This window comes from Aegilops tauschii, chromosome 7 (genome assembly GCF_002575655.3).
Source record: "Aegilops tauschii subsp. strangulata cultivar AL8/78 chromosome 7, Aet v6.0, whole genome shotgun sequence".
NCBI lineage: Eukaryota > Viridiplantae > Streptophyta > Magnoliopsida > Poales > Poaceae > Aegilops > Aegilops tauschii.
This window is the reverse complement of record NC_053041.3, coordinates 501,973,401-501,990,418: the sequence shown is the minus strand read 5'-3', so window position 1 is coordinate 501,990,418 and position 17,018 is coordinate 501,973,401. Positions and strand designations below refer to the sequence as shown.

The following is a 17,018-nucleotide window of genomic DNA, read 5'->3' as shown; positions in this document are numbered from 1 at the left end:
GCCGAGTGTAACACTCTGGCATACACATGTACGTTGTATTTATACTTGGCTTACATGACACATGTCACGAGCTGGGAAGTATATGACCAAATGGCAGACGACGATTTATGTATAAGTCGAGGGCCGACACTCGGCGTATACCTTCTGGTTGGCCCATAGGTGAACTAGAAGCCGAGAGGTGACACTTGGCTTACTCCTTGACCACATTGCACCGCCGTTTCCATCGGCTGGCTATTAGGAACCTTTACTTCGCCGAGAGGTGATGATTTATACTCGACAAGCTCTTTGTCGAGTCCCCGACAAAATGACCTCGTCTTATGCCACTTTCCCGGCATGGGGTAAGCCGAGCCGGCTTTGTTTGGTGTAACACTTGGAAAACTCTTTGCCGAGGTGCATTTGGCCTTCGCCGAGAATGTATGATACTCGGCTTCTTTTGTTTTTCCTGTAGTGTTCGGTGCGTGGCTTACAACCGCTTCCGGGACCCGCTTCTAATGCCCTTTTTTACTAGTATTTGAATGTAATAGCGCGTAGTGTGTGTCATCACTAGATCATCGAAAGTAGACGACTCATATTGACTTAAAAGTGTCTTACGATATAGTTTTTTTTCCTTCTGAAAAGAGGATCACCCGTAACATCTAAATCAATAGATGAACGCAACCCAAGATTCTACCGTTTCTTCTTTTGCGGAAGGAACTTCCGATCTATTCATAATCTGTCATGGTAGTAAAGAGAGCATCAGAAGTAATAAACATTACAAGTAGGTCCGTCGACCACCTAGCAATGACTAAAAGCATTGGAGCAAGTCGAAGGCATGCTGTTTTCATCGCCTCTCCCTCAACAGAGTCGTGCAAACTGTGTTGTAAGAGATAGTCCAGAAGCGCAGATTAGAAGGATCCCACATGACTAGCGCATGAGAATAATAACTGTCGCAGATGAAAACAAGCATAGATCAGAAGGATCAAACATGTAACACACAAGCGAAGACTGGATCTAAACATATCCATCTTAGACCAGCACCCACTGAATCTCAGGAGATCCGACAAAGACACACCTCCACATGCCACCCAACAACGCTAGACACACCATCGGGATGGGGATCGAACGTGGGGTCCCTCTCGACAGTGGTGGGAGGGGGGGGGGGGAGGAGGGGCTGGGGTTCCCTGTACCTCCACGGCGAAAAAGTCATCGGAGGTGGAGGCGGACCGGCGGCAGCACCGACGGGGGAAGAGAAATCCTAATCGCCTGGGAGTCGCCTTGTTGAGAGAAGGAAAGGGTTCAACTCAAGCCTCTGACCCAAGATTCTACTATACAGCCAACGATGGCATCTCGACTGCGTGTTCTAAGTCTTATAATTCTTTCGACATTGAAATCCCCGATGGTTAGCAGGCAAAGATATGAATTTTCATCCAATGCTTGGCAGATCAAGTTGCCAAGAAAGAGTAGATATGCATGGTAGACATTGTTGGTTGGGTAGGTGAAGTCAGCAATTCTTGTGGGCAGAGGTCCACCATAACTCCCCCCTAATTTAAAGCTCCTCCTCCACCCCCCCCCCCCCCCCCCCCCCCCCCCCCCTTCCTCCGCAGCCAGAGTCACACGCCTCCTTCAGACAGCTGATCTCCCTCGGAACCAGCCGTGGCTCATGGGGGGCCTCTCCCCCATTCCCTCCCAGCCCTTCTCCTTTGGGAGCTACCGCTCCATATATACCCTCTCCACCCCCCTGCCCCCGTCCACTCCATCCACACCCACGCCCCAAAAGGCGAGAAGAAAGTAAGGGAAAAAGGCAGGATGATGAGAGAGAGGGAGGCAGGTAGTATAGGACCAGGAAGATGAGAGAAAGTTGGCTAGAGAGGGAGCCTTTTCGTTTTGAGGGGAATGTTGTCTGGCTCGGGGCTCTCTTTCTTTCTCTCTCTCTATCCTCCTCCCCTCGACCCCTCCTTGATCAGATCGAGAGAAAGGTCGAAGATCCGATGAGGGGGGAGAAGAGAGTAGACGTGCGTAGATCTCGGACCAGGCTTCATTCCCCCCAAAGACAAGGGCTCCCGGCCATGACCGATCCATCGATCTCCGCCCGTACCGGGATCCAGGTTGGTTAATCGCCTCTCCCGAATCTGAGACGGGCGAGCCGATTGGTTTCTGTTCAGGTCATCTTCCTCCTCTCTCTCGAACTGTTTGTCTTTTTTTTTCTCTGTGCGTTGTTTGGGTGATGGATAGATCTCTTTTTTGGTGGCATGCGTATAAACTGCATGAGATGCAGATTGGTGTAATGATGAGGGGGCGTGACTGCATGCTTGTGCATGCAGTCGCGCGCACATCGCAGCTTCTTCTCATTGGGGATCTCCCCCTCCGCCTCTCTTTCCCTCTGCAATTATTAGCCTCTGATTGGGGAAAAGTTGCCATCATTATTTCTTTCTTGGCCCTTTTCCTTGGTTTCGATGCATGTCTCATGTCTGAACTTCTAACGCTTTCCATGTTTTCATGCCTTAATTAAGATTCATTACATGTTTGCAGTATATGTATGTTCCTTGATTTGGTGGTCAAGCTTACAAGTTTATTTCCCCGTTAATGATAGGAATAAGCAAAGCATATATATATATACATGTACAGGTGGTTCTATCTGTTAAGTGTTCATGATTTTCTCAGCTGAAAAAACATCAGACCCCAGCACTGCACACATGTTTATTGCTATGTCGAGTAGATCTAGAACAGCTAGCTAGCCGTCGATTATACATGAGATCATCTCCCTATTCATTCTTATTTTTTTTTCAAAGGAATCTAGTATTAGCATTGATTAGAATCGAATTACAGGAATGGTAAATTCCTTTTATTTCATTGGTTGATTGGCTTTCCTGGTTCAGTTCCAGGGGTAAATAATTGAAGAGTCTAGGAAATAATTGAAGAGTCCAGGGGTTGATTGGCTTTCCTGGTCCAAGTCTAGGAAATAGTACTAGTAAGAATTAAACAAAATGGTTGTAGTATGCACAAATTAATCAATCATGGCAATGTTTAGTTGGGCACTGCTTTAGACGCATCAGGAGTGAATATAATTCCAGCAAAAGCAGTTCATGAGATTTTACCTCACTCAGTTATACAAGATGGATGTCCTTGATGTTCCCGGCAAAAAAAAAAGTTCCTTCATGAGCTGCCAGCTAGGCTGATACTGATGACGGTTCAGAACTGGCCCAGTTATTCATCCACTTGAACATGAAATGCAGTGCTGCTCCAGAAAGGTACTGCTCCATCGACTGTTTTTTTTTTCGGAAACCTGTATTGATTGGAGCATATGCATGTCAGACCGACTCACCCAGAAGTGTACTCCTACTGCGTGGAATAGTTAAAAGTATTCAAATCTTTTGTTTTGGCACACCAATGCATGCATTGATGTTGGTGCAGCCTTGTTGTTATCTCTGAGTTTGTTTGCTGTTCAAGCCTTCAACTCTAGCTGGAAGGTTGGGAAGTGTACTATGCGCCATATTAGTTTTTGCGTCGAGATGCTCATACCTTGATCAGCTGGTGCGTATGTGCTGCACATAATGCTGTTTCCAATGCCCCCAAACTCCTAAAGATTCTCTTGTTATGTACTAGCACATTTTACTATGTTAATTAGTTACATACCCCTTAATCACTTCTCTTCCAGATCCTGTCAATTATCTTGAAAGTAATTAAGGAATAAAAGTTTCAGGGGTTAGGCTCTAATATCTTCCCGTTCTGCCGGTTGCAATCTAGTGAGGTCAAACCGATGGGTAGTGTGTGTTTGATCCATGATGTTCTGCAGAAAAAGAATGGCACCCATGTTGGTTTTACATACACAATCTGGACCTAAGAGTAATGTTTAGGCTGCAACCACCCTCTCAAGTTATATATAGAGAAAAGTATCATCATCAATAATAACAACCAAATAAGATAGTACTCCCTCTGTAAACTAATATAAGAATGTTTAGATCACTAAAATAATGATCTAAACGCTCTTATATTAGTTTACAGAGGGAGTATAAAATATATCTCACGATGTATTTCATGTTATTTATTTGGTATTATGTATGTTTATATTTTGTCTCTATATTGTTGGTCAAACTTTGGAAGACTTGACTTCTCACAAATATTTACATGCACTCTATTTTGAAACAGAGAGGATACATATGCTTATTTTCCTTATATATATTCAATTAAATCTGTATATGTGTGCTGTTATACATATACACATAGTGTTTCCATTCTAAATTTATTCAATTTATATCAGTCAAATTCTCTATATTTGACTAAGGTTAGAGAAAATATACTAATATTAAAACATAAATATCGATAATGAAAAATATATTTTGAGATAAACCTAATAAAACTAATATGTTGTAGTAAATCTGATACGTATATTTTTTGTGCGGACTTGGTCAAAATTTTAAAACTCCAATAGATTAGCCACACTGTTGAGTATATATATAGATATGAAATTATGTAGCCGCCTGGAACAATGAAAGAACATAAGAGAGAATCCTTTTTGAAAGGCCTACAAGATGCTTCTGAGCAAGCTTTTGCTACAAGGGGGAGGGCTTCACACAGTGAAATTCATGGGATTATGTGGGACACATCCGTAGCCCAGTAACCCACGTCGGTGGGAATGTTTTGGAATATATTTCAATTAGATTTGGTTGTATATAACATGAATATTTGGAGTAATAATGTGAGCTAAACCTGAAAATAACAATAATTTATTGTGTTTGATTATTGTATAGTTGTCAAATATTTACTAAATATGAATAGAATGTAAATTCCGCGAAGTGTCCTCAACTTGGGTGAACAGTAAAATTTGAAAACGAACTCAAAAAATTATTTAATTTTTTAGTGGCAAACTTTGACAAAGGTTTCCAATGCTTGCAAAGTTTCATCCTGAAATGAGATTCGTGTTAGTCGCTGCCAAAAAAGAAGTAGCACTCCAAAATGCTTTTGAAAATATGTTTTCTGAAGAATCAATTTCGTTTATTTTGCCACGACTTTCGTGAATATTATTTTATGATGAAACTTTCCAAGCATTTAAAACATTTGTTAAAATTTGCCACAAAAATATTTTAGAATTGTTATCAAATTTCCTGGATTTTACTGTTCATCTGAGCTCGTATGAGGTCGAGCTCAGTTAATTTGTGTCCGTAAATTCTCATGCATGTTGATGTACTCCTAGCTTTTATTTATGCAAGGTTGTTTGTTAATCTGCTTTTTTATGCATATTGAATGATGATGTCACACTGTTATTAGGAGAGAAATAGGGTAGTGGAGGCTACCAATTTAGATATGGAAGGTTGCAAAGTGTGGATTTAGGCTGCGTTTGGATTCACTCGGCTCCGCGCCGGAGTGGAGAGCAATCTAGTTGATTAAGGGCTTGTTTAGGACTACTGCGCTTCACCGAAATTAGTTTCAGTCCATGAAATTCACTTTGGAGCAGTTCATACAGGAGTTGTAGCACTATCAAAGAGAGTGTTTGGCTTCCATCTAGCTCCAGCTTCAGAAATGGTCAATTTGGTGGAAAGGATCTATCTAATTGGATGAGAGGGGAGAAACGAAGGGGCTTCTAGAGTTTTTTGGAGCATCCGCTGAAGAGCTTAAAAAAAACTGGAAGTTGTACTTCAGATTTTAGTTTTTTTCGAAGCGACACGTTGTGAAGCTATCCCGTTTGGCTTGTATTTTCTAAAACGGAGCTGGATTTTGAGGAGCAGAGCAGTCCCAAAGAGGCTCTAAGGCCATAATTTATAAAGTTGATTAAAGCCCGCTCCGCTCCGCGGATGACTGCCGAACGCGGCCTTAGACTCTTGTTTTTTCGAGATGGATTGCATTGCATGTTCAGAAATCGGTACAACAACTATCCTGCGTGTGTAATCACGAGTCGGAACGAAATAGCAGGAGCAAACGTACGCGAAGCGGTCATATCGATTCATGTGGTGACAAGCTAGGAAATTATTTCGTTTCCAGAGGAGGACCCATTCACCAGTAAAATCTGCTTGCTCTCTACGAGGGGGCATGCATTGACCGGTCAAATCGACATGCAGACTAGGGCACCCCTGTCACGTACGTACCCGTGTAGGGCCCCTGCGAGCCGTATCTACCTGAGGAGACTGGACAGTTCGAAATTTCTTTTTCTCTCTCTTCCACCCTGAAGAAAGGAAACGTACGTATAGGCAGAGGCAGACGTAGGCCTCGACGTGCAGCAGTACGCACCGTACGGCGTACGTGCACGAGCGGGCAACAAGAGTTACTACAAGACCAGTGCCTGCCTCCAGGCTACGTACACGCGTAGATACGTCAGCAACCATGGTCTACGTACGTACGGAGCTCCTTTTCTTCCTTCTCCGCGCGAATCACCCAAACTGGCCGGGCTGGCACGTAGTACGTGCGTGCGTGCATGACGCGATGACGCGGCATGCGGCTAGCGGCGGCCCATGAGTCCATGGCCGATGCTGCCTAGCTTAGGCCGTAGGATGTCGGGCGAATCTAGCTACGTAGTACACGGGCTCGGCCACCGATGGAGCAGTGCCATTGATGCCTTGACGGGAGCGTTCATGCAGGCCATGCAGGGCGCGCCAGGAAGGAGAAAGCCAAGGCAGCTTCCATATCCACGCATCGCCATGCTGCGGGATCTGGGCCTTTCATCTCATCCAACAGTGAGCAGTGTGGCTGCTAGCTTCTGCGTCTGCCTGCCTGCTTTTCGTTGTATTTTTTTTCCTGCGCCAGGCTGGCTGGCCGGGTATTGTCTATTGGGTATAAAATGGATGAAGGAAGGAATGGAGCCGAAAAATAACAATTTGCCAGCGGTCATTTTTTTTAAGAAAGAAAATACCTCGTCAATTCCCGTTGAACAAACAACCAGTTTTTTTAGGTGAACTAGGGCCTTTATTAGAACTCAATGACGTTTGGAATACAAACAACCAGTTTTGTTAGACAATTCAATAGAAACACAAAAGGCCGAAATTGCAAATAGAGCTCGGGCTCCATGGAGCCCGATTTGTGAGAAACTCAAAACTCAACATTTTAAGTTTCACAAAATTCATACATGTGCATAGGTATGTGTACCATGTCTGTAAATTTCCATGACGAAATACATTTTGCACATGAGCTACACACGCAAAAAAAAAAACATGACTTTCTAACACATTTACTATTCACTATAAAAAATTCATGATTTTGTTCTTTTGTGTAGACCACATAAAAACTTATTTCATCATGAAAATTTACAGAGATGAAGTATACATCACAATATACATGTGTATGTTTTTTCACAATTTTTTGAAACTTGGCTTTTGATTTTCTTTTCAAAATTCGAGCTACATGGAGCTCGGGATCGAAATATCCACTCTCCACAAAAAGCAACATTCAAAAGAAAAAAGCTTTGAAAAGCGCACCTTACATAACAACAATCATGAGCTTATGGCCGCGTCCTGCTCGTCCCTTGCGAGAGAGCCCAAATTTGTTAAGATGAGATATCCAAACTATGACTAAATTGACGACAAGATTTGTTCTCAAGTATCCATGCAGATTGTGAAGTTTGTGGAGTAGCCTAGATTATGGTGACGAAGAAAGATTGGAATGAAGAACTTATCCTTCAATTATTTGCCTCTGTGCAATATGATGATGATTTATTGAAATCCTTCGAATGGATGTCAATTGAAAACATGTACTCCTCCAATATCTATAAGTTTGCAAGACTGCTTGAACTGTAAGCCAACAAAAGCGCAGGCTTTGAAACAGATCATTGCTCCGACGTGCGTCTTCTTAGGGCGGCATGGTCCCGATCTGATTCATATGTCATCGGGGCATGCCTCGGGATTGTAGGGCCTGGATGGATCCAATCCTCATGCCGTGGTGGTCAGTGGTGTCAAAGGTGGACATGGTGGTGCTGCTAGGCTCTTTTTTCTGGAGAGACAGAGACTGACCGCTAAAGCCTGACTTCAACTGTCGTCAGAGCCAATGACGGCGGCACCTGCAAGTGTCCTTACATTGTTGAAGGTGCCGACGTGTAGTCCTCGGCTTTCCTCCCAGAAAACTTCAAGGGAAACCCTAGGTCGAGGTCTTCCCAGATCAGATGATGGCGGCGCTCGGGGTCGTGTCCCCGTGGGGGGCATCATCTTGAAGTTGGGCCTAGCTGCCAAGACTAGTGGTTGGTGGTAGTTCGTTGGTTGCTTGTGTACCGGTGGGTAGCGATGATCCGTTGTTGCGGTGTGGCCTTGCGAACATGGCGTGAGGTGGCAGTGCCAGGGATTCTTATCAGCGGTGCAGATGACCGGGTCATGTTCGACGATATTAACGGCTTGCTGCAGCCATGGCGGTGCAGTGTAGGCCCATGGTGTATTGTCTGGGGCCAGTGGTCATGCCAAGATTTACCATCGACAAACACTTGCATCGGAGGCGTGCGATCGTTGGAGCGTCTCAATGAGATTTTGGCGGTACCGTCTCTTCTCGCCATTTGAGCTGCGACTGGCGTCACCCTAGCGTCAACAGAGGTTCTGGTTTCGCGGAGCGTCCTTGGTGGATAGGGTGCTTGCATAGTGTGTGTGGGTGTTTAGTCCATGTGGTTGTGTCCACGTCCGGATTACAAGCGCTTGTATTATGGCTCAACACCTTCTCGGTGTGGATTACTGTTGCTCCTTTTTTTTTCTATCTGCCTTGACATAGCTTTGGTCTTGTATGACTTTGCTAGTTGTTGGTGTGATTTTTTTGTGCGTTCATGTTGACTATGTGTGCATCCTAACTATGCAGATGCCGGGTGTGTGATCTATGTGTTTGTATCCTCTTGATGCTCCATATTGAGCTAATAAAATCAACCCTTTGTCGACAAAAAGTACATGAAGAATAAATGAAATGTCTCTATGATGTGAACAACACAAAGAGAAAGTATCTTGGGATAACTAGCAGGATTCATCAAGGGATATTCACATTGAATTATTCTTAGAGATATACTTTGGACCCCCAAGGTTGTGGACACCACAAACATAAGAGCCTTTTTCAAGAAATTGCTTTCTTCTTGATCAAAACTTAGCTTTTAATTTCATGAATTATATATTACAAAGGATCATAGGCATCCTCTTAAGATCAGGAGGAAAGTTGCACATTTTCTCCCTATATTCAAAATCTTATCAATCATGTTTTAAGAGATCGGAATTTCAAAATGGATATAGAGCACGAATTATAGAATATATAACTTCCGCAAAGGAGTTGCAAGCCCCTGCCTCAAAGCCACATATCGAAAGAGCTAAGAGTGTTATGCCTAAGAATATAATGAAAGCACTTCTTCATCCAAGAACAAAAGTTGAAGAAAAGCTTGATAATATGAGCATAATGAATACAATGAGATTGTTCCTTCAATATCCAACTCAGCTCAATACAGCTCTTGAGATAAGCTTGTATGCTCAATAAAAGCTCAAACAAGATCATGATCAGATCAAATTTTCTACAATCTCATGAAGCAAGGTGAAAAGGACATAGGAGGAGAAGAGGATCAAAAAGGAAGGCTTGAGGGAAGCATGTGGAAGAGCATGAATCACCCCCAGTTTCCCATGTTTATGAAGATCAAGTAGTTTCTTCCAGCTATACTTCTGAAGATGGGGAGACTGCTCACTCCATGGCGGTTTGTAATGCTCCGAACACATCCGCCGGTTACTCGCCGTTACTCCCGGCGGGATCTAGATTGACCCCACAAATCAACACTAGTCTTTCCTGCGCACTTTGTCCTCACTCATGCGCACCTCAGGCCAATTTCCCAGCCTGTCACCCACCCTGAAATTGCTCCAAGGTGAGCACACTTAACATTGGAGTTCTTTCCGAACCGGCTCTCGAAAAAGAAGAAACTCCTTATTAATATGAGTAGTCTAATCATCTCTATTAAGTCACTCTCACATACACCCCCACTCAAAGGAATTGACGTCCTCGTTGGCCCATAGGAAAGTTTTCTCTTGGCACACGTCTGTGCGTCCAGTCCGACACATGTGTCATGATGTGTGTCATGGCGGGCCACAAACTTCATGCACAACATGACCGCACCTAACCTGCAACACATCCGTACAACCTTGAGGGTCAGCTCTGATACCAGCTTGTAATGCTCCGGACACACCTGCCGGTTACTAGCCGTTACTCCTAGCAGGATCTAGTTTTTCATGCGCACTTTATCCTCACTCGTGCGCACCTAGGACCAACTTTCCAGTCGGTCACCCATCCTGAAATTGCTCCAAGCTGAGCACGCTTAAGTTTGGTGTTTTTCCGGATGGGCTCCCGGAATTCCTTGTTGATATGAGTAGTCTATTGTCCCTATTAAGTCAGGCTCTCACACGTTGCCCTTCCCCTACACCTATATATAGTGGAGGGGCAGCCCCTCTTTTGCACACAATTTCAGGCGCAAAGGGCCGCCTCCTATCTACATAAAACTGTTCGTAGACGCTGCAGGGCTGCTCCACCCCTAGTCCTCTTCGTCAATTAGTTCTAGATGGGAAAGCGCTGCCGTATCGCTGATCTCGTACGCGTGCAACCCGGTAGAGAGATCGTGCTTTCAATCTTCGTTTAAGGGAGAAACTCTCGCAGTTGGGAGGTTGTAAATTCTAGCTGCGGGAATCTGGATCGGCAGTCCTTGGCCAACTCTTCTTCCATTGCTCGAGCTGGTAAGGATCACATCTAACCCATACGCATCTTCATAGTGATTCTGGGAACTTGATTTGTAGGAGAATTTTTTTGTGTTTTCTACTACGTTTCCCACTAGGGCGGTGAGGTACAAGAGGGGGCTGGAGAGATGGGATCGGTGGGTTCCCTTGGCCTGACGTTAGGATGCTCTGCTTGTGGGGGATGGACTCCGGCGGCCTGCCTCCTTTGGACTGGCGGCGACAGCGAATCTCATGGGCGGCGGTGGTGGAAGGAGACGAGGGCGTGGAGGGCAAGATGAGGGCGTCGAGAGAGATTGGATTTGGGGAATGGTAGCTTATTGGCCAGGATTTGGTTTAAGTACCGGTTCGAACCTATGGAACTGTGAAATGAATTCTGACAACCAATTCCAGGGCAATCAAACATGTTGGTGTTGGAATTCACAATTGAATTTCATGAATTCCGACCCAAATGATGGGTGCCAAACAAGCTGTAAAGAAAATTTTCCTATAGGGATCATATCCCATAAAATTCCTGCAAACCAAAGGAGGCCTTACTTTGTTGCATGTCTATTTACATATACTAGTTAATTTTCCAAGCACACATGTCATATGTTTCATTCCGAATTAAAAATAGCTTGAAAATCATAAATAGTGTCTGCAGTATTGATCTGCAAGTGCAAATTTACTCTTCGCTCACAGGAAAAATAGAGCGCAAATTTACTCATTGTAACATGATTATGGTTTAAACTGATACGACTGCATTATGACAAAACAAGATAACATGCAAGGCCACGGTGCTTCATGAGAAAATGTTGGCTACACGCCTACACGTACATGGACAAGGCCCGAAATGCAGGAGGATGGTCTTCTCATCAGAGGAACGTCCGCATGCTCCTAGGAAGCACCTTCTCGTATTTGTCGAGGTCAGCCTCGTAACGGGAAGGACTGCGGTAAAAATCGTCATCGTCTTCCTCCGATTCCTGGAGCCACGGGGAGTAGTAGACCGGACTGATGGACCAGGCACGCCTGATTTCTTCCTCTGTGCCAGCGAACCTAGGGCTTTGAACCTCGAGGTGGTAGTCATCGGTCGAGTCACGGGGAAGTCGTAGCGTTTTGATACGGGCGCACTTCTCTCGCAGCAGCGTGCCGTCGTCGTCGTCCCCGCCGTCGTTGTCGCCGAGGCCGTCGTCGTCCATTTTGACATTGAAGCAATGGCGTATGTCCAGCGACTCCAGGCGCGGGCAGTTCTCCAAGATGGCTGCCAGCCCTTTGTTGGTGAGGTCGTTGGCGACGAGCTGCAGTGAGCGCAGCTCATGCATGCCTGCAATCCCCTCGGCATCGGCGTCATTGTTGCCCCATTTCTGTTCTAGGAAGTATTGTTTGTTCATCCTGAAATGCTTCAGCTGTGGGCATGCTTGCCCAAGAACCTCGTACACCTCAGGATATAGAGAGCAAGAGCAATCCACTAGTAGCTCTGGACACTCAGATAGCTCGAGCTCCTCGAGCAGAGGAAACCTTCTTATTAGCTCCGCAAACTCGTCGAGTGAGATGCCGTCGCATGAGATCAGGCGAAGGCTCTTCAAACAGGGAGCCCTGCAAAGATAAAAACAAGGGCATGGAAAATGTTCAATTTATATATTTTCTGATAAGTGAATATATAGCTACAATGGTGCAGCTTGACAAATAACGACCGCTAAAATAAAACAATTCAACAAAATGAATGGAGAACAAGGCATTGCGAAAGCATTTGATCACAGATTCATGCTTGGATAATATTTACCTACAAATCTATATGTTTAACTTTGCATTACTCTGATGAAATCAGGTGTCCGTTTGTTATGACCGGCATATTAGGGGTTTAGCCTAGTGAGTTATGGCCCAAGTTATCTTATCATTAATACGAGCTACGATGCTACCTGGTCTAGGGCATAGGTTGTACGAGAAAGGGGAGGGTTGACGGAGATGCGACCGCGGCTGCCGGCGGTGGGGCGCCGTGGCGCGATGAAGAAGAGGCGGCGGCGGCGCAAGAGGCAGCTAGGGTTAGGTCTCCCGGCTCCCTTGGGGAAGCCGAGCAAATAATGATTGCTTCTTGCTTGATTAGGTTGATACATCTCCTCTCCTTATATAGAGAAGTTTACTTGACTCCTAAGCAAATGATCCTAATAACAATAAGATAATTGGGCTAAGCACCTAATAATGATAAGATAACCTGGGCCACAACCCACTGGGCTAAACCCCTAATATGCCGGTCATAACACTTCTCCCCGCCTGCACAAAAAGCTCGTCCTCAAGCTGTAAGGTGGGGAAGCGCTTGCTGAATTCCTCGAGGTGATCAACTAGCGTCAAACACCTTCGCGACAGCTGGGACGGTCAGGTCGGCGGCGACGCGTCCTCCGGAATGTAGTCTGCAGCCTCCAGGTAGAAGAGTCGTGGGCAGACGTGGCCGGGCGTGTAGGGCTCGTCGCAGTTGAAGCACAACCCTTGGCAGCGACGCTCGAGTAGCTCGGCCGAGGTGAGCCGGCGGAACGAGCGCGCCGAGGTCGCGGCGAGGGGTGCCGCGGAAGCCTGAGCAGGCCGACCCTGCGTGTAAACATCCGATCAAGGTAGCGACCCAGCGGCCCGGGACGGTGATTCCTGCTGGATGGCCACCGCGCGACGCTCGAACGCGCGTGCATAGTACATGGCCGTCTGGAGATCCTGGGGTCCCCGAAGCTCCACGTCCACGTGGATGTGATCCGGAAGTCCACCGACGAAGAGGTCGGCCCGCTGCTGCGCCATCACGCCCGACGAGTGGCATGCCAGGCCTGGAAACGGTCGGCAAAGTCCTGAACAGTGGAGGTGAAGGGAAGGTGGCCTAGCTCTGCCAGGCGGCTCCCGCGGATCGGTGGCCCAAAACGAAGGAGGCAGAGCTCGCGGAAGCGCTCCCAAGGGGGCATGATGCCCTCGTCCTGCTCGAGGGCGTAGTACCAGGTCTGTGCCGCGCCGCGGAGGTGGTAAGAGGCGAGCCAGGTATGCTCCGAGGCGAGGGTGCACTGCCCGTGAAAGAACTGCTCGCACTGGTTGAGCAAGTTGAGGGGGTCCTCCGTGCCGTCATAAGTGGCGAAGTCCAGTTTGGCAAACCGCGGCGGTGTCTGAGTAGGCGCGCCGTGGCCGACTGGCTCGGAGGTGCGAAGTAGCGAGGATTGGGGCGCCCGGTCAGCATGGCCGCGACCCGTGGAGTGCCCCGCCGAGCCGGAGGGATCGCCGAACTGTAGAGTGGGTGCCGCCTGGTCTCCAGCCGACGTGTAGAAGGGTGGCGGCGATGATCCGGTCAGCGAGGCCGGTATTGGGGACGGTGACGGCGGAAAGCGCACTTGCTGGATCGGTACGCCTCCCTGCGTGGGTGACCCGGGCCCCGTGCTGGGCGGGGGCGGGGCCGGCAGCTGCGGCGGTATAAACCAGGGTGGAGTGGGGGACGCAGCGAGGGCTGGGGCCGGCCACTGTGGCCATAGAGGCGCGACAACGGGACGCGGTGGGGCCGGCAGCTGCCCGGACCCGGGAGGTGTCGGGGGCGCTGCGAGGGCCGGGGCCGGCCACTGTGGCCATTGAGGCACGGCAGCGGGCGGCGGTGGGGCCAGTAGCTGGGGCTGCGGCTGCCCGGACCCGGGAGGCGTCGGGGGCGCGGCGATCGCTTGCGGCCAGTGGGGGGCGACGGCGGGCGGCGGCTGACCGGGCCAGTGGTGGTGTAGAGGCCCGATCGGCGCCGTGGTGGCCGCGTACCAGGGGCAGGGCGGCTGGCCCGGTCGCGGCGGCCGGCTGCAAGGGCGGCGGCTGCCCGTAGGGCCCGGCCAGGTAGAGGCGTATGCCCTGGACGGCAGTGACGAGGTCATTGAGGACCCCGGTCATCTCCGCCGGCAAGTAGATGGCGACGGGCGGCGCGGTGGAGGGCGGCGGTGTCTGGCCGGTGGAGTCCAGTAGTGCGGTGGGGAGAGCCAGCGGCGCGATGGAGAGAGGCACCGGCGCGGTGGTGACGGGTAGCGGTGAGTTGGGTGGTGGTGCAGACACGATCGAAACCGAGCTACCTGATACCAAATTGGTAGGAGCTAGGATCCTACTTGGTCTAGGGCGTAGGTTGTACGAAAAGGGGAGGGTTGACGGAGATGCGATCGCGGCTGCCGGCGGCGGGGCGCCGTGGCGCGATGAAAAAGAGGCGGCGACGGCACAAGAGGCGGCTAGGGTTAGGTCTCCCGGCTTCCTTCGAAAGCCGAGCAAATAATGATTATTTCTTACTTGATTAGATTGATACATCTCCTCTTCTTATATAGAGAGGTTTACTTGACTCCTAAGCAAACGATCCTAATAACGATGGGATAATTGGGCTAAGCCCTTAATAATAATAAAATAACTTGGGCCATAACCCACTGGGCTAAACCCTTAATATGCGGGTCATAACACAGTTAAACCAAGTAAAGTCTATATGTCAAAACTAAAATTACTCAATGCATAAGATGACCAACAAATTTTCAATTAGCGTCAATATTTGAAGTTCGGTCCATTTAACTGCTATCAAATAGTCTGAACTCATATATGAAGTTCAGTCCATTTAACAGTATCGAGTATATTTTTTCTATACGTAGCTATCTTCCGTCTCTGAAATCTAAACAATTCCAAATTCGACAAACAATTATTATGGGCGACAGTCAAGATAAATATAACAATTACGGGCAGCAGAACAAATAATTTTGTGTGCTCTGTATTTCCTAGAATATGTATTTTTGGTTCTGGTTTGCATTGTTTCAGAAACAAATTTTTTGGTTAAAGATGTATGTGAAAACAAATGACATGATGATAAAAACCAAAATTATATGTAAAATTTTGAATGTTAGGTGCAATTAACACATATACTATGTACTCCCTCCGTTTTTAAATATAGGTCTTTTTAGAAATTTCAAATGGACTACAACATACAGATGTATATAGACATATTTTAGAATATAGATTCACTCATTTTTATTTCGTATGTAGTCCCTTGTTGAAATCTCTAAAAAGACTAGATTTGGGAACAAAGAGAGTACTAGCCAGAACCAAAAATCAACAAAAGATCAAGGGATGAAGCCATGCCCAGGCTAGCTAACAAGGGAAAATCGTAGATTTAGATTTAAACGGAACACAAAAATAAACCTCTGTACGACAACAATAATTAATAATTAAATGGAATTAGCACGGGATCGAGTTTGTAGGTGCTCACTGCTCGCTGAGGTACAGCAGGAACCCGGCGTCGCCGGCGTACTCGCCGCAGAATGACTCGCACTGCCCCGCGCTGCGCCGCACGGCGTCGCAGGCGATCCCCTGGCGGTTGATGCGGGAGGAGAGGTCCGCGTTGCCGCGCATGTCGATGCGGCGCCATAGCGCGGGCTCGTCCCGCGCCGCGCGGCGCCAGGAGCTGCACACCTGGTCGGCCGCCATCAGGATGTCGATGTGGTCGAGTCTGTGGAAGACGGCCAAGATCGCGTCCAGCGGCATGTCCGCCCAGTTCCTCGTCTCCGCCGCCGCCTCCTTGCGGCGGCGCCGACGGGGCCCGCGACGGCGGCGAGAGGAGGAGGGCATGGCGTGGCGTGCGTTGGGAGGGAAAGGGTTTGGGAAGGCAGGATCCGAGTGCTATTTGTTGCGTGTAACCGCCTAGGACTAGTCCTCCGGTGTGTCCTCTTCTCATGGCTTGCATGCATTGACTTTGTATGGGTGTAACGATGCAAGTGAGTTTAGTGCCTCGATTAAGGTTAAAATTCGGTGTGTTTTCAGCAGACTAAACTCCATGTAATCGACTACTAGTAATATATGGTTATGCAATGTTTAGTGCCATTGTTCACTAGTAGAAAAAGGGTCTAATGTGAAACACATTATAGTCCCAGTTTGTAACTGAACCGGCACTAATGTGCTCATTAGTGTCGGTTTCAATGACTAGGCGGCGGCGATCATTAATATTGGTTCGTGCCACGAATCGGTACTAAAGACGTGGTGGCAGGCTTGTGTCAGGCTGTGGCCCCACCAGCACCTTTAGTACCTGTTGGTTATATGAACCGGGACTAGAGATTCACCTTTAGTCCCGGTTCGTATAACCAACCGGTACTGAAGGGCATCCTATATATATAAACCTCTTTGTCGAGCCCGAGCGCTATGTTCTTCCCCTTTCCCCTTTCCTTTGTTTTCTTCCTCTTCCTCTTGAGCTCACACTTCATTTTTGCCAAAATTTGTGAAGATTTGAAGGCACCCCATCCATCCAAGTGATCAAAAAGGTTAGCAAATTTGTCCTTTCATCTCTCATGGTTAGATTAGCTCTTGCAATACTCTATAAGTATAGTGATTTGTGGGTTTTATTTTGGGAGGAATTATATGTGGTAGTATTTGATTTATATGCAATCTGAGGTCAAAATT

General features: G+C 47.4%; 1 protein-coding gene and 1 long non-coding RNA gene across 2 annotated transcripts; one reads left to right on the top strand and one right to left on the bottom strand.

Moving 5' to 3' along the window:
- The first annotated feature begins 1,926 nt into the window (after positions 1 to 1,926).
- On the top strand, positions 1,927 to 5,750 carry LOC120967994 (uncharacterized). Its single transcript, XR_005761886.3, has 2 exons — positions 1,927 to 5,093; positions 5,171 to 5,750. It is a non-coding gene; the product is annotated as an uncharacterized lncRNA (long non-coding RNA).
- Positions 5,751 to 11,270: 5,520 nt separating this feature from the next.
- On the bottom strand, positions 11,271 to 16,238 carry LOC109768561 (F-box protein SKIP19-like). Its single transcript, XM_020327297.4, has 2 exons — positions 15,835 to 16,238; positions 11,271 to 12,200 (listed from the first exon to the last, which is right to left on the bottom strand). The coding sequence occupies exons 1-2, from the start codon at positions 16,191 to 16,193 to the stop codon at positions 11,480 to 11,482; spliced, it is 1,080 nt and encodes a 359-aa protein (XP_020182886.1). The 5' UTR covers positions 16,194 to 16,238; the 3' UTR covers positions 11,271 to 11,479.
- Between the last annotated feature and the right edge of the window lie 780 nt (positions 16,239 to 17,018).